Source organism: Tachypleus tridentatus, chromosome 11, assembly GCF_004210375.1.
Source record: "Tachypleus tridentatus isolate NWPU-2018 chromosome 11, ASM421037v1, whole genome shotgun sequence".
NCBI lineage: Eukaryota > Metazoa > Arthropoda > Merostomata > Xiphosura > Limulidae > Tachypleus > Tachypleus tridentatus.
Genome location: NC_134835.1, coordinates 94,904,121 through 94,927,532, shown reverse-complemented (window position 1 = coordinate 94,927,532; position 23,412 = coordinate 94,904,121). Strand labels below are relative to the sequence as shown.

Here is a 23,412-nt window from a genome sequence, read left to right as displayed (position 1 = left end):
AATAGTTTAATGGTGCTGACTGGTAATATATAGCCATATATTGTGTTAATTTAAAGATGGGTTAAATCTAAAACGCTGAGATATGTTTAAGGTCGAACAATCAAATTTATAATGTGATTTTGACAAAACTTTATAATGACAATAATGTTGTTATTTGGTGTGTGTTTTTCTTACAGCGAAAGTACATCGGGCTTTCTGCTGAGCCCAGCAAGGGGAATCGAACCCCCTTATTTTAGCGTTGTAAATCCGTAGACTTACCGTTGTACTAGGGGGGCCTTAGTAGAGGGGAAAATGTGTTCCCAGTTATTATTTAATTTCATTTATAAATCGCGATAATATTATTTTCTAACAGTAAATGTAAGTGGATGTGACGTTTCGGCAACTTTACCAATCAGCTTTCACCACGAATTCTACGAGTTGATGATTCCGAAATATGAGTGGTGAGAAGGCGAACGGCACGTTCTATGTATTCAGTGACGGAAGGAGAGTATTTTATAAGATTGAACTTCAAGTGAATTCAGTAAAAGTGGCAATTAAAGTTTTATTGCTTAAAAAAATTCCGTGATAACAGTAATTTTGTTTAGCCATAACCATTGTCGAAGTTAATCTTTTACGCATGTATTTTCAATTTGGAAGAAAAACGTGCAGCTGAGACAGTATTTCGTATAATTTTTAGATTTACATTGTGGTGAGGCATACTTAAAAATTGAAGTTTATAAATTCATAACTGTAAATTATCGATATAGAGTGTGAGTGTAATATACGTATATAAGCTGTGATTATCGAATTAGATAACTAAGAACTTCTTAAACCTCCTATAAAAATAGGATATTTTCCTTTTGTAGTGTGTTCCATGATAGTGATACTGATCATAAGATACAGACTGCAACTTTTAAAGCATAGTACTTAGTAAACAATATTACAATTAACAATATAATACTACACGGCTTAGTACTGCAGTCTAAAGACATGGGCTCGGGGAAAAACTACTCGCCAAACATTTACAGAATATTTTCATCACTCTGGGTCTTTGTGTATGCTGCTGACAACCATCTAACAGGTGAGATTTTTATTATTTATTTTGGTTTTAATTTTATGTTAAATCTGGATGTCAGCTTTTCTGGGTATTTCAAATTGTACTGAAGTGAAGTGTTTTTAAGTTATATATACAGAGAGAGGTAGAGAGACAAAAGTTGACATCTGATGAGTGATTTTTAACCTTAAAGTATGGTTATGCATATTGGTAATCATAATATTAGTTTTTCTTATAATTTGTAGCTTTGTTGGAGATACTAAATAAAGGTGATTGGGGGAGGGGAGGTAGCTGGACTTGGCTGTTACGAAATCCTTAATTTTAAATACTTTTAGACAAAGTACATTCACTAGAATAAAAGAAACAGAAGTTTAGATCATACACACAGAAATAGCAATCACAAACTAAAAGTAACCAGTTTACTCTTTTTAAATCCAAAGGGTGTTGGTTAACCCTTATTTACAATATTGTATTCTGTTTGTCTTTTTAAAAAAAAAATGTTGACTTGTTGGAAAGAGTTACTGTTCTAGGAATAAATTGGTTGAAATATCCTGATATGTTTTTGTTGAAAATAATAAGTGTTTGAAAGGACATGATTGAGGATTTTGCTATAGATTTGTATTCTATAAAGGCAGATGTTGGCATTAAGGCGAGAGGTTACAAATCAGACATGATTACAGCTCAGACAGTATTACTTTTCAAATAAAACTAAGTTCATGAAATAGTCTGGCTTCATTCAGGAATGGTGAAAGCAACACTGAAATAGTTTAAGATGTGATACAGAAAAAAAATTGTTTCTATATTTGTAGTTGGAATAGGATGGTACATTTAGTAGAAAGTAAGAAATAAGATAGTCTAAATGGGCCAAATGACACCTTGTTTTTGTTCAGAGCAAAATTGAAAGATAAACAAGTGCGTATAAATACGCACATATATACATGGGTCATTCCATATCAACTCACCCAGAAAAAAGAACTTTACCCAGTTCATGCCATAGATTTTCTTAAAAATAATTCAAGCAAAAACTATTTATTCAGCCTTGCAAAATCCTAAAGCTGTACTACTTGGCTGAATAAATGAAAATGAAGTTTTTGCTTGAATTTTTTAAGGAAATCTACGATATGAACTGGAAAGCATTAAGGGAGTTGGCATGGAAAACACATACACGTATATACATATAATATATACATGCACACTAGAGAGAGAGCAAGAATGAAGGGAAACCAGTTCAATAAATGGAGAAATAGATCCTATAATTAAATTATGCAGAGTAGTGTAATAGAGAAAATGCAGAAACTTTGTACGAGTAATGTGTACAGAAAAAGGCATATGAGACATCAAATCTATACCTCCCATATATACCACTATTATCAGAGTAAGTGGGCAGATACAAGTAAGAAATAGATTGATTTTACGAATTAGCCAAATGTAAAATATACACAGTATTTTGATTCATAAATGCTTAAGCAGAACTAAACTAGTAAGGTTGTATAATGTGATATCATAAGTAATTAGCAACAAGGATGTACAATTGGTTACTGGTAATGCTAAGTTTTAAATTCTTACTAACTAAAGTGTTGTCTAATATTGAATCATTTTAATATAAGTGTTCTATGAAATTTAATATTGTAAATAGTAATGAAGCTATTTTATGTGTAGTAGTGTTACAGAATGAATAAGCTTGATGATTACAATAGGAAAAATCTCTCACCTCTGGGAGTATGAATTATGTGTACAAAATACTGCAATGTTAGATAAATTGTATTGACATGTGATTCATGTTTTTAAGAAATATTTTCAGCAATGGGAACTCTTCTTTGAAAATATTTCTTAAACTGAAGTTTTTTGTTTATATTAATAAACTTGTGAATCCTCCATTATATTAAAAAATTGTTTTTTTTATTAATAATGTACTTCCCATAATAAATTTTAGTATTTCCATGTGTATTCCAATAAATGAAATTGAATGCTATTAACCTTTAAACTACTGAATTGTTATGCTGTCAAATATGAGTGTGGTCTACATATGTTGCATCACAGTGAGTAATATTATTTTCCTGTAACAACACTTATTGCAAAAAACTGAACAAGAATGTAGGTGGAAATCACTCTTTTTTTTGTTTTTAAATAGTTTGGAAATCACAGTAGTGATTAGTGGAATAAATGCAAGAGTAATTTTTGTTTTTGTGTGTGACAAGTATATAATTTAACTAACAAAGTCATGAACCTTCAAGAAACTTGTTAATATAGTTAGTTTGGAGAAATTCATAATTCTGAGATGTACTTTTGCTTTAGATTCAGAGTATAATTAACAATATGCATACAAATGTTGATGACTGTTAAGTTTTGCAGTTTTTGAAGTGCATGTTGTATATCCAATGTTTTGTGCTTGGTTTAACGAAACTTCTGCAGTTGAATTTTTTACACATTTAGGAGCCAATGGTAATACAGCATATGTAGAAAATCATCTTCATCTTGGCATGCAGCTTCTAGCAAGAGGACAATACAGTGATGCTCTTTCACACTACCATGCTGCAGTTGGTAAGTCAGAAGATGTAATTGTAGAGTGTGTGTAAGTGAGGTTGATCTTTAATTATAGATTAGAGTGATGAAGAACCACATAGTTTAACATGCATAGATGTTTAAAATATGAACATTCAGATTAAAAAGTATATACACATGTATACAATAAATGTTCATAGTGTACAGTTTCTAATTATTTGTGGATAAGACTGTCATATCACTTCATTGGATGACTGTCTAGAAAATCATCTATTAGATTTTTTTTTGAGTTGTTAAACACAGCTTCATTACTGAAACCTAAAAGTCTAAAATTTTAAATTTCTAGTTTTGTTTTCCTAGATAATACATAGTGTGAATATTTTACATAAATCATTAACATTTCCATAATTTGTACTCTTAATACAGCTGGTATGGGTGTTAAAACTTTAATTAAAATAAAGTACAAAACAACATTTTAACTTTTTTGGATCATCTTCAGGTTCCAAAAGATCACCTAAAATGGTCAAAACATTGTTCTGTACTTTATTCTAATTAAAGCTTTAATACCCACACCAGCCATCTTGAAAGTATATTTTTTACTTCAAGTTGGTTTCTCATCATCACAAATTTCCATAATTACTTCATTTAACATCTTCTGGAACAGGTGGGTGTTACTGATTTTTCTTTTATTTTCACAGAAGTTCTTAACCATATTGCATGAAACTTGGAATAAAATAACTAAACAGTGCATAGTTTTAGCTGTAAAAAGTATCAAATAATTTGACAATTTTTGTATCATGAACTTTCCAAAATTTGTTAAAGCCATGTTTCTTTTAATACTTTATTTTCTTGACATCCTATTTATCTGAAAGATATATAAACTGTTAAAATTGACAGATATGTCAATAGCCTAGGCATTAGGTCAGGGAAATTAAAAATATTTTTTTTACAATTTCTTCTCATCTTTCAGGAACCTTTCTTTTGTACTATGGGTCCCACTCTGTGGCAAGCAGTGAAAATCTGCACTGTCTATTTTGCTAATTGTCAGTTATGTTGTATATCTTCCTATCATGGATCCTATATAGAATTCCAAAATGCTGCCTAGTTTTGGTTGTTGATCTGCACTGTACATCTGACCAAATTTTTATCTGTGCTGTGATGCCCTTCCTATTGTAGAACTGATGATCAATTTTAGATTTTGCCAGGTTTTGGATGAAGCACTCAGGCTTGTCCTAAATGTGTCTATATATACTGCCTGGTGTTGGTTGTGGTCAAACTACCACTGTGGTATTTCACATCCTAGCCACTCAACACTCAGGAGTCCCATTCAGCAGTCATATTCTGGAATTCCTTCGTGTTTTTGCATTTTATATTCACAACATTGCCATAAAAGAGTGAAGAGTGTACCTGGATCTGATGGGATGCAGTCTTTTGCTAAGGTGTTATGTTTTCTCTTTTGATGCTGCTCCTCCTGGTTTCTCTTTGGGTGCTTTTTCAAGGGAGATCATGTGTCACATTTTTGTATTGGCCCTCTACTAGTTCACTGTGGGATTCTAATAATTTTGTGAGATGAGTTAAGATATCATATAGGAAGCTAGTATTTACCTACACTGAAAATCTATTTCTGATAGATTCTTACTTTGTCATATGTCTCACCCAGTCTTCCCACTTAAAATAATAGATGATCTAGGTCTTAGTTAAGTGATTAATGAGTGCATATATGAAGAAGACACTGGTTATGATAGGAGTAGTATCTTCCTTCTGTTGATGGAGAGCTACTGCAAAACCATTATCACTTAGATTTACAGAAGTGGGAAGTGGAAGGCTAGTGGCATATGTTGAAAATTTATGCTGATAAAGGGCACTGCTACACAAGAAAAGCTATTTTGTAAGAGGAAGTAAGTATCTATTGGAAATACATTTTCAGAGTAGGAAAATGCTAACTTATATTCCAAATTGCAAACAGCAAAAGGTTCAAATTTATAAGAAACTTGCACGTTAATATTAACTGAGTTTGTTCCTATAGTCTTGGCATTACTACTGTGCACTCTTACAAACCTTACACTTTCATTTTTATCCTTTTCCAAAGAAGCCTCTACATTAACTATTCAATTCCTATCTTACATTTCTTAACTTCTGGTTCTTACCTGCTATTTTCTCATCTAAGAGTACAGTGCTTTCCAAAGTTACCTCTATAATCTTAAAGTAACTTCTGAGCTTTCTGGAAATCACAATCATGCCTATAATTCTCAAATATGGGAAAATATTTGTTAGATAATATGCTTATACTTTAGCTCTTTCTGGGCCACAAAACACCTTTCACATGTTAAGTGTCTACCTGCATATCAAATTTCAAAATTTAAGTGAAAATGAAAATTCTATTTAAACAGCTCAGAACAGTCTCAAAAGTGATTTTGTAATTTTGAAAGAAAGATTTAATTAGTGTTATTCACAAAGAAAATTTAATTTTTAAACCTTCATTTCTTTACAAAATTTCAACTATATACAAAACATTTTTTTTAGAAATTATCTGCTCATCTCAATGCGTAGGCTTGTATTTGCTAAGAAATGCTCACCTTTTGATAATATAGGTCCATATTCTGTTTTTAACACAATTTTGCTTTCCTTTCATCATTTGTTTTGGTACACTCTTAGTTCCAATTTTTTTTTGCAATCTTGTAGCATGTTACTAATGAAGCTCAGCTTTGAAAACAGCTAGAGCCCAAGATTAATTACCATTGGAGAGTGCATATTATTAATTGTTTATGTCTGCAAAATGAATAAAGTGGTTCATAAATTAATTTATAGTTTTATGGGAAAGTGATTAGATTGAATCCCTAAGTGAAGAATAGAATCTGATGTGAAATTTTGAAAGACATAGGAATAAATAGGTTTGGGAATTTGATTTTTTTACGTTTTTTTTATTTGTGAATATGTTTTCATATTAAATATTTATTTGAAAGTGATGGGAATTTTCTACTATGAAAGAACATTAAGAAACTTTAGATAGGTTTGGTGAATGTGGGTGTTAGTAAACTTTTTTGAGAACTCGTATCCTTATTGATGAATCTTAAGCTTATTGTATTGAAAAACATCATAAATGATTTATCTTTTATTTTTATTCATTGTTTTCCTTTAAGTCTTTATTATAAAGATTGTTTTCTTTATTAGCTTAGAATTTGTTTTTAATTTTAATATAAATTGTAAACCTACCAGTGTGAGATATTAGGATTACAAGTGAAAATATTAACAATGATAATATTCAACTAATAAAGCAATGCATTTTACTTTTTACAGGTAAGAATCTAAAAAGAGTAGTTAATTACTTGTAATGATGGCCAGTTTAAAATTGTATTGCTCAAATTATGTACATAGCTTTGATTGAAAATTGCTATTATTTTCAAAAGGGAGAAATAAATCAGCTCTGTATATAAATAATAAACTTCAACTTGTTAGGACTGAAGACAAAAATTTTAGTCAAGATGTTGAATCTATGTGTTCCAAATAATGTTTTGAATATAGAAATTTTTATTGGTAATTTTTATAGTCATTCTACAGATAAATGAGAAATTACATAAGATCAAGGTTGCTAACATTAAAAGTGTAAATGCAATAATTATGGAGAATAAATTAATACATTGATTGAGAATATGGAGTCAAATAGTGACAGAGAGAGAGATTTTAGAGTTGTTTTTTTAATTTAATGTTTCACTCAGTGGGAATGCTATTATAGATTCATGGGGTCAATACAGAATGCTTATGGCAAGGTCTTTGTTAAAGACTATGAGATGGCTTAGTTTTGATATCTTATTTTGTAACTGTTTTTAGAAGAGAAGACATGAGCAGTTTCTAAAATGATACTTCACTCAGAAGATTAGCTATGTTCATTTAGTGCTGCCCTCCATATGAAAATCATTTTGTCAGATATATTTTAAATAGAAGTAGTCATCATCTTACAAAAGAGAAGTTTTGTACTTTTTTGAGGGTGTTTGTTATTTAGATAAGTACATCAAGTCCACACTTATTTTATTATAATTAAAAATAATTTTTGATTGGGTACTACACAGAAGCTTAATTCAAACAATCACTTTGGCAGGGTTGGATAAAAACGAGTTAATTGCATTGTAGAATGTGGGATAAGTGAAAAGGCTTTTATTAAGAGTCTAGTCAAAGTATATTTTCATTAGTGGGGTGTATCAGAGACATGGAGGCTTTTAATTTTTCTTATTTACATTAATGATATTAATAAGGGCATAATTAGTAAATTAGGTAAGTTTACTGATATTAAAGTTGTGTATGCATTTCTGAATTTAGAATATAAAGCAGTTGCTTAATGACTTGTATTTAGTGGTAAATTAGATAAATATTTGACAAATGACTGTTAACTATGGTGAGTACTAGGTAATATGCTCTGTTTATCACTATTTGAATCACACATTATATTATTATAGATAGGAACCAACGGAATGAAAATCTTGGTATAATGGTGGTTAAGTCTCTCAAACTCTTGAGTCAATACTATGTTTCTAGTGGCAAAGCTAAGAGAGTTTTAGTGTGTATTTTTAGATATTTATTGCAATTCTAAAGAGGTACTTGTCTCTTTACAAGTCACTAATTATGCTTTTCTTGTATAGCTTGGTCTTTTTATCTAAGAAAGGTAATGACCTATTGAGGATCTTATGAAGACCTCTGAATCTTTTGTTTTGTGTTCTGAAGATAGAATGAAAGGACATAAGTTGAAGATTTGGAAAATACAGTTAATCCATTTAAAATGGTTATGGAATTTTGTAAGTCATAGGCATGAAATTCTGTTTGAGGTTTTGTAATAGAGTAGAAATATTAATAAAGTATAGTTGCATAAATTGTTTGGAAGATAGCAAATACAGATTATAGCTTAAATTTTAAATAGACAATCTGTCAATTGAATTAGTGATTACGTAGCTTTTGATGTACTTGTGTATATTCTAAATCTGTTGTTATTCTGCTTCAAGTGTTGATGAGGAGCTCATTAATGGAAACTGTTACTTGTATTATTGCTTCAATTCCTTTTTTTGTGACCAGTGGTAGCTATAGTTTGATTTTCAATTCTTTATCTAAATGCTATTTATTGCTCTTGGTATAGATGGGTTTTCTAGTCTTCTGGGATACTCTTTTTTTTTTTTTTTTTACAGTTTTGTAAAAAACAGTACAGTTTCAGTAGTACAGTGTCCTTCATCTGTGTGTTCAAATGTAACTGATATATTGGTTTTTATTAGACAGGTATTATCTGTTTATGTATTGAGACATTGTTTTAAATGATTATTTCTTATACTGTTGCTTATGCATTACTTCAGCCTGAACATGAGGTTTTCGAAGTAAATTGTGGCTGTAAAACAGACTTGAATATTAAAATGTCTGCAAACATTACAACTGTTTTACACTACATGTAACTTGGTTTTGAAAATGTACCAATGACACCAGCAGTTATACACAGAAGAGCCACAAGGCTGTATGATTAACCAGACAAGTTATCTATTTCAACAGTAATTATGTAATTTGTAAAAAATTAAGTTTTTATTCTTTAATTCCTTTTAAACTAATTGTGGCAGTTATACAGCTAAAATTTTTTTTGTTACTTAGAGGGAGACCCATCAAATTATTTAACCTATTTCAAGAGAGCAACAGTTTACCTTGCACTTGGAAAATCCAAGGCTGCTTTGGAGGACCTCAACAAAGTTATAGAACTTAAGTCAGATTTCTTAGCAGTAAGTATTTACATTGTTGTGCTTAGAAACTGTACATAATAAACATGTCATTCAATATTTTGGAAACATTTAAGAGAATATAAGAAAATAAGACCCCTTCTGTCACATTCTCTTTCATGTAAAACAGGGATTTTTTTATCTTCGTTAAGATTAGATTAGGTAAAATAAATTGTAAAAATAATATAATAAAAATGTTTCATGAAGCACGAACAGGAACAGTTTGTAGTAGCTTGTGCACAATGTAATTCAATAGTGTAATGTTAGCTGCACATACCCTGAGTGATTTATAGCTTATAATGGTGTAGATAGTAGTTAGACATGGTTTAAAATATAATCAAAGTAATAACATCTATTTGTAAGTAGATCTATACTGTTACAAGCTCAAAGATATTTATTTTTGTTACAATATGAAGTTTTTCTAGAAAGAAAAGTAAAGAGTAATTTAGACTTTTTGTGTTTGATTTTTTCAGTAATTGTGAAATCAGTCACACTGACCAATCCTATTTTGATATAGGATAAAGAAAATAATAGATAAAATATAGTTTTACTAAAAGAAAAACATTGAAAATGTATTTAGGATGTTTTAAGGATAAGCAAAGGAAATTTGAGATTTTTCAGATGAGGAAAAGTATTTGAGTCTTAGCATGAAAATTACACACAGACTATTTGAAACAAATACTCAGAATCTTCATGGCCAAATTATTATTTTAGTTTAATAGAAAAAGTTCATTTGAAAAAAAATGTTTGTTTGTGAATGGCATATAATGTTAACTGAAAGACTGAAATTTTGTGAAGATATGCAAACCAAATTGAAATTATTTTAGTTTAATAGAAATACTTCATTAAAAAAAATTTTTGTTTGTATGTGAAAGATGTATAATGTTAACTGAAAGACTCATTGTGTGAAGATATACAAACCAAATTGAAAGAAGTATTAAATCTATGGAGACATTAAATGAGTGCAAAGAAGTCATGGCATTAGTCATATTAACTGATCCTGCGTGTGTCAAGATAGTTAAATAATACATAAGATCTGCTATTGCAAATCAAGGATGTATTTCACTTACTGACCAACACAATAATTCTCGTTATATTGGATGTCACAACTCTGTACCTATCTATACAAACAGAGCATGGTGTCAGTGCAATGTGTGAATTCATGTTAAATTGCATAAACAATTTGGAAATGTACAGACTGATAACAGCAATCTCACATTTTATCTTTCACAATGGATAATTTTGTTTTGACAACAGACTATATCTCTAACTTAGTAGTGTCTCAATGAGTAAATGTTATTTATGCCATAATATTTATACACAATTTTTTGAAACATTGCCACTTGACAAGTGGTGTCAAGATGCCAATACTGCCCTTGATTTCTTGCTTAGGTACATTGATCACATGTTTGGATAATGGAAGCATGGTCTTCCTTCTTTACTCCAATTTCTGTATTCTTGATTTCTATAGATCCAATCATTCAATTCACCCCGAATCATCAATGTCATAATGAACATAGATTTTTTTTGGCATTATGTTAAGGATTAACAATGACAATAATATACAATCTATTTTGTTTCAAAAACTAATAACAAACCCTCTCTTCCCTTACTTCTACTCCAACCATTTCAGAACTTCCAAAACAGGTGCAATTATTGTAAAATTAAACAAATTAATTGCAACTGTAGTGAAAAAACAATACACACTCTGAACTAAAATCACTCCTTTTGAGTAACGAATATCCATCTTTTCACATCAAACAAACGTTCAATGACTATGACATGCAGAAAGCAGCATTGCACTTTAAACATGAGAAAACAAATAAACAAAGAGAAGAAAAAACAATTTTCCAAAGGTAACACAAAAAAGGTTATTAAGACATCTCTAATTGACAGAGTTATCACCAAGAAAATGAAAACTATAATCAGGAAATATGGACCACCAATCAAAGCTATAGAACAGCCAGGTCCAATCTTCAAAAATCAACTTTTAAAATCTCAGTATACTTCCCTACAATGTGATAAAGTTAACTGTCTAACAAATCTTGTTTGCAATCTAAAGATGGGTGTCTTGTCTTGAATGTTGTATACTGACTAACATGCAACATCTGCCATCATACGTACATAGGGAAAACTTAAAGAACCCTACACATAAGAATATGAGAACATACTTGATGCTCTGTATAGCAACAACATGAAAGAAGCACAGTTGCAAATTAATTTAAATTCATTATGGACATGTAACACCTGATAAGTAACCACCATTCTCCATACAGATCCTCACCAAGTGCACTGACAGAAAATTTATAGCTCTCCTCATCAAACAGTTATGACCACACATGAATAGAAGCAAGGGGTGGTGACTATAATTTTAATTTTATTTTTTCCTATTGTTTTATTACTTAGCAGTTTTCTTTCAACAATAAGCTTTGCTACTTATGTCAAAAGCATTCTATGCAAATGCATGTTATAGATTTGGATAGAATTTGTTATCTAATCTATTTGAAACTTTGCTTTGTTTTTTATTGAACACTTTAAGTTACTGTAAAAAGAAATGATATGCATCTAATTACATAAAAACTAAAAACTTATGTACGTCACAGTATTGCTTTACGTGTCTGACACAAAATTATTACAAAACAAGTGTCATTGATTTATGAAAATTGGCTAATTTAGTGTAAAATTTAGGCATAAATATGGCTGTAATAAAGAATAATCTAGACCTTTTGAAGACTCAGAATGCTCAGTTTACTGATTTAGTTGAAATCATTTTCATTTTAAAGATAAAACATTTGTATGTGGTTTAAAAATGTTTTTGAACAGTAATTAAATTATTGTATTTCAAAAAAAATACGTGTAGTTTATATATCCATATTTGATGCTATATGTAGTAAGCTTACATTGCAACAGCACCCTATTGTGACCAATTAAAAGAACTTTGTCTGACTCAAGCATAAAATCTTAATGAAACAGTCACTGTTTCAAGTAGTTTGACAATCATTTTTAAAATTGATGCTTAATCAAACATGTCTAGTAAAGATAATAAATAAACAGCAGAACAGGTTAGAGTAACATTAACAGTTTGGTTATGATACAAATATGGCACTTCAACTGTGATGAAAAGTTAGAAGAAAGAGTGTTACTATAATATTCATTTAATAACATTGTTGACAAAATTGATGCTTAATCAAACATGTCTAGTAAAGATAATAAATAAACAGCAGAACAGGTTAGAGTAACATTAACAGTTTGGTTATGATACAAATATGGCACTTCAACTGTGATGAAAAGTTAAAAGAAAGAGTGTTACTATAATATTCATTTAATAACATTGTTGACTGATTAAACATGTGCTTTTGATACAGGTGTTAGCCAAATGAGTAAATAATAAAAATAGCTGTAAATAAACAATAAAACTTCATTTAGAAAATCAGTATGAACTGTCTTGTTGTATACTAGGCAATCACTTATACTGCAATGAATAAATGTAACTGTTGAGTGTACTCTCTAATGCATGGAAGAAGCTGCTATGTATGTGATATTTTGGTGGTATATGTGAGTGTTTTTCTTAATACAACTTTAAGTACTGGCATTATACAAATCAAAATATCAAATTTTCCATTTGTGTGCATTTATGATTATTATTCAAATATTATTAAATAGTGTTTGTTAGTAAGAGATAAAAATCTGACACTGCCAGAATGCCACATGATGAACTTTAGAATGTTTAGAACTGTCTTAAAGTTCCTGACTTACAAACAAACCTTTGGATCTTTGAACACAGACCTAATATCTGATAAAAGCATGTACATGAAAACAAAAGTGGAATATGCCAGAGAAATTTTATTTTTCAAAATCTTTAAGTTAGCATGCCCCACACCTTTAGCATGTTGTGCAGTCAATAATTCAGACTTCTTTTGCTTGTTCTCATCCTTAAACAAAGATTAAAATTTTCTGGAAACTCCAGACATTTTTTGTGAAGATGATTATGATAAACAAATTTAAGTGAGAGCATGCAAGCAAAACATGGAGGTGGAGCTGTAAAGTTATAATGGATGATTTTCTTCCTCAGAAATGGAGAAATTGTCAAAACTTTATCTTACCATAAAGATTTATTACAACATCCTGGTTTGTTATGCAATAACCTGTGGGTGATGTTAATTGGTCCTTGTATTTCAACAGATAAAGATCCAGAATTTAATGCTTTGCTGAATAAGAGGTATTTAGATAAGGAAAGAACAGATAACATGAAAGGTGTGAAATGGTCATGCAGGTGATCTATTTTGAAAGTATGCAATACTAGTTCAAAAGTATTATTGCTAAGGAGGAATTAAGTAATCTAGATGTATGGTAACTTTTCTTGATTGCTTAGAAAGATGGAAATAATAATAGTAGGTAGCTCAAAAGTATAGTAGTTGTCACACAATTTGTCGTACAAGGTAACTAAAAGTCCACTGAGGCAAGTAACTCGGAAACAAATGTATGTGTTAGTAATAAATGGTATTGAGAACCTACCTTGTGATAATATCATTAAGTTATTCAAAGCCATGTCCTTGAGAAATTTGATCAGTATGCATCATGCTTAAGATGTCAATTGCAAATTTGTATATATAATAAAAATAAAACATTTGAAAGGAAAAATTATCAAAATATCTCTTCTGGGTTGAGAAAATTTTTTACACAAAGAAGTGAACAACGTTTTGACTTTCTTTGGTCATCGTCAGGACCGAAGAAGGTCGAAACGTTGTTTGCTCCTCTATGTAAAAAAATTTTCTCAACCCAAACGAGCCATTTTTACATATATATTTTTTTCTAAAAGTGGGTTTTCTCGACATCACTGATTAAAATCTTTCTTCATTAACAACTTTTATAGGTGTAAATCCACACCTTTCATGCATGTGGAAAAGACTGAAATCCAATTAACTCCAACCTTGGTTTTAATTGCAAAATTAAAAATTTTGTGTAAGCAGGTCATTGCACTTATGATGGGATTCAAAAAGTTAAAAAGTATTTAAATAAAAGCTCCCTCTATAAAGTAATGTAAGTGTTGCATTATAGCTACTCCCTGATCATCCAGATAGTAGCAGTGTTAACGAACAGTTTCACATGGTTCTACTCTATGGCATGTGTTACCAGAATATCTAGCCTACTGCAAAAAAAAATTTGAAAAGATCATCTTTTATATCAAGTAATAGGATATATCTATCAGCTGCTGCATGCTACTGGCTCATTTCAAAACAGACACAATACAGACAGATCAAGGACAGCAACCAGTATTGAAAGAGAAGCCTTTATATTGTCACATTTGGGTAGCACTCTGAACACAGTTATTTGTAATACTGTTTGGATGTTTACCTCATCTGTGTTTATTCTTGTAACTTTTCTAAACTTATGGAATAATTTGGTGTGTTTGTTATTTTCTACACCTTTATATGTGACATGATGTACATTAGTAAATGTATGGAAGATAATCTAGTTGAAGTTGGCCATGAATGACCTCAGTAACATTATTACAGAGTAGGCCCACTACACACTATTGCTTACCACTAACAATTATTTTTTATAACTCTGCTTCTTAATTATTTGCATGTCATTGGACTTTAGAATCACCCAGTATAATTAAACATAGATTATAACTTTCTGAATATTAATTACTCAACTTACTATGTTTCAGTATAAAAATTTTTTTGGTCTTCTTTAAGATGATGAACAACTGGGAATAACATCCTAAAGTAATGTGACTAACAGGTTTAATAGTATTCTTGAAAAGAAGATTCTGAGCCACTTTTGAAATGTATGACTGGAAATGGGACACAGAAATGGGTTAACATAATGTACTATACTCAGTACATCATGTAAACCAAAACACTTCTTTTGCAGGCTTTTGTGTAAACTTAGATGTTAACTTTATACTGCATTTTTGACTGAAAATTTCTATATAAGCATCTGTTTTATATAGTGGCTACAATTTTCTTTGTGTACTATAGTTTATTCTTACCATCTTACCAGGACAGTATCATTCATGTAATTATTCCATTTTGATGGTAAACTGCTCAAAAACTGTGATGTTTTTATTTCCTTGAGTAATTTGCCTCATTTCTGTTCCATTTGTATCCATTTTTAATGCATGATGAATGGTAAAACAAAAAGAAATAAAATTTTTAAAAATGACCAATATCACCAAAACTGATATCCCATATGAAAAATACTTTAAACAGTTTACATGCATTTATTAAAGAAATGTTTGAAATATTCAGTATCTAGTGTGACCTCTGCAGGCTGCGACACACTCCCAACACCAATTTGGCACACTTCGAATCAGTCTATCAATATTATCTTGTGGTATGGCAGCCCACTCGTGTACCAGGTCTTGTCGGAGTTTCTGTACATTCTGAGGAGGGTGCTGGCATTTACTGACATGCCTCAACAACATGTCCCAACCATGTTTAATTGGATTTAAATCTGGAGATCTGGTAGGCCACTCAAAAGTTTCTATTCCTTTCTCGTCAAGGAAGTCCGTACACAGTCTGCCGACGTTGGCTCACACATTAACCTGCATGAGAATGAACCCATCACTGACAGCACTGGCAAAAGGCCTCACAATAGGGTCCAGAATTTTGTTGCTATATTGTTGTGTGTTCAGACCACCCCTGTTGAGTATGAGTAAGTCTGTGCAGCCACCAAAGCATATTCCTTCCCATACCATTACAGAACCTCCTCCATAAGCATCAACTTGCACAATGTTACAGGCAGAAAATCACTCTTCTCGGCGTGTCAACGCTCTTGCACATCCATCATCATGAGACACAGTGAACCTGCTCTCATATGTCCACAGCACGGTGGCCCATTGACAAAATTCCCAGTCCAGGTGCTGACAAGCAAACTTCAACCTGGTTGCATGGTGTAATGCAAGTCATCTGGCCTTAAGGCATCCTTTGTCCAGATGATTGCAAACTGTTTGGGTCAACACACAGGTTCCAGTGGAATGTTGAAGGTAATTTTGCAGTGACCAAGCAGTAGCTAACCTGTCTTGCAGAACAGTAGCTATGATGTAGTGGTCCTCTCTGGCTGTTGTGCAGCAATGATGGTTTTGACCAGGTCTCCTGCCATAAGAGTTCGTCTCTGGTAGCATTGTCAAAGCCGATGGATGACACTTGGTGACACACGAACATGCTATGCCACCCTACTTTGGGTCTGGCCATCCTCCAGCATCTGGACTGCCCTGGCCACCTAGTTCTCTGTCAGATGGCACCTGACGTCTTGGGTACACAAGATGAAGGTGCACACTGACAAAATGAGCTGCAAAAGATCCATGTTGGCGTTTGTTTTGAGAATTAATGAGGAATATATAGTTTCACATAACGGCCTTACATAGGGTTTCTTGTTCTATACTCCTTGAGTGAGGTGAGTTTCATTTGAGTTGCTTCAAACTTCACTCGCAAGCTTAAAAAATGCACTTGTAGATGGATGGATATGTTTCTGGTACATAAATTTAGTTATAACAAAAAATGTACTGAAATATATACTTGTTCCTTTGTTTTTTTTAGCAATACATATATGTTAAAATGTTTCAGAAATTTATGCAAGTACAGACTTTATTTCCTCACTCACATGTATTGTTTTCTTTTTTTCAATCAACTGAGTGAAGATGGGAAAACATAATTGTAGTTATAAATCAAGTCCATGCCTGAACAACATATAGCTTTGTAGCTTTTCATATTTGTACGTTTTGGATTTGGTTACCTTAAAAAGGTAGATAATTTTGAAATATTTATGGAGATTATGTTTTGAGGTAAAATAAGCAAAATATGAATCTTTTCAGTTCACAGATGACGTGTTTTTAACTAAATCAATAAAGTTCATATTCTTATTGTCTTAATGAATTAATGCATGCATATAATTAATCTAAGACAAAGTATAGTTATCAGACTTGAAGTTTTTTATTTATCATCTTAATGTATGTATGTAATCCAAAACATACTTGTTTCTGCTGATGCTTATAGCTTTTACTCAACCACCAGGATTTCATCTTTTGCCCATTGATCTGATTTTTCTTCTCACTTGCTCCAGCCTTTAATACCCTACTGAATTGCCCTCCACCTACATCCATGCACTGTCTGTCCTGGCACTGTATATAAGTAGCTCATTCAAATAACATCATCACTTTTCCCAACAAATCATCACTAATGGGTTTCCCAGTGTTATGATCATTTGAAGATACTCTGAACAGTATCATATTAGCTGATTGATTTTCATAAAAACAATAATAATAATAATAGTGAATATATAATATAAGTGAAATTAAATAATTAATTTAAAGAAATTAAGTAAGTAAATAAAATCATGAGGAAGGACTGCATTAAAAACAGCAAATCCCAACCTCTTATTCATTATATTATAACCATAAATTTTAAGCCAAAACAAAATACACTGTACTTTTCTAAATAAAAGATCCTAGGGTACGAGCTACTGTGTGTGATTATAAAATGTATTCTAGGTTTTTAGCTAAAAATAAATATGGTCATTTAAGAACTTGGCATTACTTTATGCAGATGTACACCTTGAGCTGCATATAGAAGCACGACAGTCACAGTAAACTTAGTATACTTGTATGTTTCAGTGTCATGGAAATTAGTGACTATACAATACTGGGTGCAAGAATGCTAACTTCAAGAGGTAAGTTTCATCTTACTTGCCCCCAAATGGTAGTACCTTATTTTTCTTATTATTTTTTATTTTATTTTTTTCATCTTTTTATATTTATCTTATTCTTATTTTAACATGGAAGAGCAATCACCTTCCCATAACTGTCTGCAGGTAGTGAAGGGTGATAGATGTGGGATGTTGTAGGCTTAAGTACCAACATCTCAGTCTCCTATTTTTTAATCTTCTCATGTGAGACAAGCAAATTGAAAATTAAAACTGATAGATGGTGTATCCCCACTGCAGTGTGGGTCCCACTTCTTCAGTTGCCTCCAAAACCTAGGATACATTTTATAATCCTGTGTTGTAACTTGTGCCCTAGGATCTTTATTTTCAAAAGAAATGCAGCATATATTGTTTAATTTTAATGTTTTGTTTTGGCTTGCAAATTTATGGTTATAATATGTACACACACACACACACTTTTTCCAATTGGCAAAACAGTTTATGCTATGAATTCCCAGATTGTTATGTCTGGCTTGGAGGAAATTTGTTTCCTTTCCTGCCTCTAATGTTTAGCATCACATAACAGTTGAGTGAGACTGTCAGTGATCTTATTCTTAGTGACATGGAGACATGTTTGGGTCTGTGATGGTTTTGATGCTGCATTTGAGGGAGATTCTTAACATTTTGGGGAGACTTTAGATTCACTTTTCCCTGTACCTTCTTTTAGTCTGTTGGAATATTAACCTCACTGTTGGACAATGTTAAGTTTATGGACTCCTTTTTGGTGTCCAGGACTCAATTACCTAGGGTGGATGCAACAGCTGGCCCAATGTTGCTACACTGTAACAAAAGAACTGTACCTCACAAAATGCCGTTTCAATCAATGGTAGTCAACACAGTTTTTAAATGGCCTATGAAAAATGAAAAGGAAGCCACATTGGGATAAGCTGCATTTAATTTATTTTTCTTTTGTTTCTTCAAAGATGTGATGTTTTGGATTTTCCAGTTATTTATTGAGCCTGCACATCACTTGATGGCAGAAAGGTTTAGGATCAAATTTCTAGTTTTATTTTCTTTCTTTATACATGGATCTTGTAGTTCATACATGAAGGTTTACTTCTAAGTTATATGAAAGGACAGTTAAACTTCTTCAGGTGGAGGAAAAGGTTTGTCTACCTAGTTGTTGTTACTTTCCCCTTATGATTCCAGTAGCTCGGAACATATCACTATGACTACAGTTCGGGATCCACATTTTTGTAGAACTTGTACAATAGATTCATGATTGGGAAAACAATGTCTAATAATGAAGATGAAGGCACTGAAATAATGGCTCAGATTGATTTTCTAATGAAGATTATGTAGATCTTCTGAAACGACAAATTCCAAACACCACTGAGTGAGCATACTTTCTCCTTATCTCCATTCATTTTATAGGTTCTAGTCCTTATAAATTTAACAACTCTTCTTTTTAGTAAAATAACTTCTACCCTTAAATTCAGCTCAGACTATACAAACCTAGCCTATGCATTAAAATATTATTTTAGTACAAAGATTAACTACTTAAACTTTCATGTTCATGGTTTGTGTAAAAGTTTTGTGTAGTGACTTGTAAGATCACACACACACATTGGAAAACACAACACTACTTGAGAAATAGTCTGAAAATTTAGGAGTATCTAACAGAACCAACCAACCACTACTTAAATGCAGCCTTTTGCCCATTCATTCACATGCTTAAACACAAGTCACACTATTTCATCTAGTGATTTCTTTGTCATTACTACAGAATCTTTAGACCTTGAACTTTATATTAGAGAAAGTTTTACTTATAGCTAAAAACATCCCTATTGGTTTACAAACCCTTTAGGTCTAAAGTAATTCAAGTTTACATACTTAAAACTCAACTGTTTTGCAAGATATCTATAACTTTTGTTTTATCTTTCCATTTTCCACTTTACTTTATAACTATGCTAACAGGTGATTAATAATAGTTTTAGTTAATAAATATCTTTGTAACACTTTTTAGATTTTTAAAGGTTTGAATAAGTGTATTTTGATGTTCAAACAATGCAAATAAAATATTTTGTTTTGTCAGTTATCTTCATCTTTGTTGATAAAACTTGTGTATCCTTGTGCTAAACCAAACAGTTATCAAAAGCCTACTTGCATCCTAATAAACATTTTTAAACAAGTGTAAAAAGTAACATCTCCTGTCATCTCAATGTTGTTAAACATCATTGGAACCATTTTTTTACTATAGAAACTAAAGCAAGTAGTTGTCAACTAAACAAAGCTGCCACTCGTGTAAGATAAGATCACCTCATTCCTGCTTGATGCGAGTCTGTGTTAAAATATTCAAGTGTTAATTGAAGTCACACTTGGAGTTGCATATTGCTGATACAAGTTTACATATTTCTGACAAACTCAAGTGTAACATGACTTTCTAGATGATTAAAGAAATCCTCTAATCATGTTAGTGATATTTAGTTGGTTTTTTTAAGTCTATATCCTTATATAAAAAATTTGCATAAACAAATAAAAATCAGAATTAATGTTGCAGTTGTCAAGGTATGTTTCATGTTAGTCCTGTGTTTTCTGATAGCTTTAACATTTGTGTTAAATACTATAGCAGATTTTTTTCATGATACAATGGTTACAGCAATTCACGTTCATATACACAGTTGGAAATGAAGTATTATTTGTACTAACACTTGTTTATAAGCTTCATAAATTGATCTGTCACATATTGCACTTTTTTCAAAGTTAATCTTGTTTTTTTGCATTCTTATATATGAATAAACTAAAATCTTCTGCTTGCCTCACAAATCACTTTTGATTTGAATTTTCATATTCATGAAAACATCCTCTTCTACATTGATATTGCCTGTATTGTTCAAGTGGCAGCTGCTAGAGATTATGTAATGGCATGGAAAATTTCTTGTGACAGGAAATGGGTTGCTTCCTTTAGCAGAGTAAATAACATTCAAAATGCTTCTAAGTTTATTGTTAATGTTCACTCCGTTTTGCTGCATTTCTACTCTGTACAAGAGGATTCATTCTTGATGACATAACAGTCTGTTGTACTTACATTGTTGATATACTTTAGAAGAATACATTAACTATTTTAGTCAATAAATTTCAATTTGAGGATTCTTGGGATAATTTTAAACCTTGCTTTTGCTGTTTTAATCCTTTATTATTTATGAACAACTTAGATAACTGCTTGTTGAGTAATTTATGGTAACAAAAGACAACAGCTGTTTTTCACAGAATAAGCTGAAATTTGAATTTTATACTTATAAAAGTATTTACTTATACTTTTGACTAGCTTATCATTGTAGTGGTTTTGTCTAAATGTAAATAGGATTAAATTTTTTAATTATGAATACATGTACATGTATTTTAATATAACTTTCAGTTTCAATACATTGATTTCTTATGTTACTGTAAAGACAAGCTTTAGATCATCAGTATTTCTTTTTATGTCAACTTAATTTTTTTTTCAAGTCTGATTCTTTCTATTAATTAAAACTGTCTAAGTTACTTATCCTTGGATGGTTTCTTGTATTAGTTACATATTCAAAATATTTTTCTACTACATTGCATTGTATTATACATATTTTACACATTGATGAAGTAAGTTATGGTAAGTTGTGATTGTTTATAGTTCAATTCACTTTACAAAATTTCAAGTGAGACATGTTAGCGTAGTCAGTTGATTCTTTTTATAGCATCAACTTTGTTAGATACTATTGTTGGGTCTGATTAAGAAATATAAATAAACCAGTCCTTAAAAAATTCCAACAGGTCTAAACCTTTTTTTTATTTAGTCCATTAAAAAGTTACAGTAATAAACTGTAGGTATGAAATTTAAAATTTTAATTACCTTATTTATAAATATTAAAAACATAAGTAATTACTGCATTTCCATTATCATTTCTAAAATAAAAACTAGTTAAAAATTTGATTTACAAAAAATAATATTTAAAGTACTGCTTAACTGAATAAACATGAACTAAATATGCAAAGTAATAGTTTCAGTACAGTTATTCACCTCTGTACTCAGAAAGCTATTTGTCTCTGGAAATTGCTTCTAATCTGCCTGATAAATTTGCATATCACCAGCCTTGTGAAAACACCCAATTCAATTTCACGTGAAATATGTGAATTTTTGCTACTGTATGATGGATGTATCATACATCAAAACCTTCCACCGATAGGAGTTTGACACACCTCCTTGTATCAATGTTCCCTCTACAATTCCTTGTCAAAATTTTCAGTCTTTTCTGTGGCAAAGGCATGTTTGTTTTTGCTGATACTTATTGAAGTATTTTACTTCAGCAGCTTTGTTTCCAGCCCCCCTCGGTGTGGATATCTGTACGTGGTGAGGGGACCTCCCAGGGGAAGGTTCTGTTCTTTCAGTTTACCTCCTCTGGAATCTAAACATCCACCCACGTTTGCTCTGTATAGCAACCCGTGAATGGGTGGTTGAGGGGTCCAACCCTAACACACCACTTTGGCCTTGAATTTGTGTAGACGGGAGCCTCAGGGTGGCCCACCTTGGGTCAATCGGCTGGTCCACTCAGGCTAGTGTCAACCAAGTACCAGTGTTGGATATTCTCAACATGTGTTATAGACATTGTATCTGATGCTGGTGTTTGGATATAGTGCTCACGAAACCCTGACATTGCTGCAGTGTCCTTGTTTGACATTGTAGTGCGTCCCCTCATAGGGCTACATGGTGGGTGGGGTTAGTGGGCACTGAAATTTTTCTATCTTTACTATGGATACTTGAATTAAAAATCTTAATAAAATAGTGATAAAACAGACTATAGGTAAACGAGCACATCTTGAAGATTCTGAGCAGCAGTCCTCACCATCTGTACCACCTGTTGTATCTCATTTTCTTATATTGCATTACTTTCAGACAAACCTTTAGGGCAAATGTCTCCCTTTTTTCATTCAGAAGGGACTAGAGGGACTTGCTGGCTCTCCAAAGTCAGTAAAGAAGCTTTGATCTGGTGACATATTGGTGGAAACAACACAGCAAACTGCTCTGGCATTCAAAGGCAATTGGGGATATACATATTGAGGTTACACCTCATGCTACTTTGAATTCATCAGGAGGAGTGAGGGATTTTAAGAACATCCCAGAGTTAGAGATTCTAGGTGGTTTCTCCACCCAAGGAGTTTCTGCAGTGAGGCGTATATCTACTCGCAAACACGGAATTATGGTACCGACCAATGTCCTCATTCTCACATTTACGTCACTACATCCGCCTGCCACCATCAAGGCAGGTTATCGTAATCGCAGAGTACGGCCATACATTCCAAACCCTCTTTGTGTTTCCAGTGTCAATGGTTTGGTCAAGAGGTGCAGCATTTGAAAACAATTCATAACATTACTTATCCTGAGGCTCGAAATTTGCTGTCCACCACCTCATTTCGGACGTATGCTGCTGCACTTCCTTCCACAACTACAGTGAG

The 23,412-nt window shown here is 31.8% G+C and overlaps 1 protein-coding gene across 5 annotated transcripts in view; it reads left to right on the top strand.

Moving 5' to 3' along the window:
* Positions 1 to 231: 231 nt before the first annotated feature.
* P58IPK (dnaJ homolog subfamily C member P58IPK) overlaps positions 232 to 23,412 on the top strand; it is a 49,891-nt gene continuing 26,710 nt past the window's right edge. Inside the window, exons 1-4 of one of the 5 annotated variants that reach the window (XM_076468728.1) lie at positions 259 to 688; positions 953 to 1,060; positions 3,446 to 3,574; positions 9,155 to 9,279. In XM_076468728.1, coding sequence (XP_076324843.1) covers positions 970 to 1,060; positions 3,446 to 3,574; positions 9,155 to 9,279 — 345 coding nt within the window. In that variant the 5' untranslated portion in view covers positions 259 to 688; positions 953 to 969. Of the gene's footprint in view, positions 1,061 to 3,445; positions 3,575 to 9,154; positions 9,280 to 23,412 lie in introns of those variants that run through there. The other 4 variants (XM_076468730.1, XM_076468727.1, XM_076468729.1 and 1 more) reach the window with 4 other exon arrangements.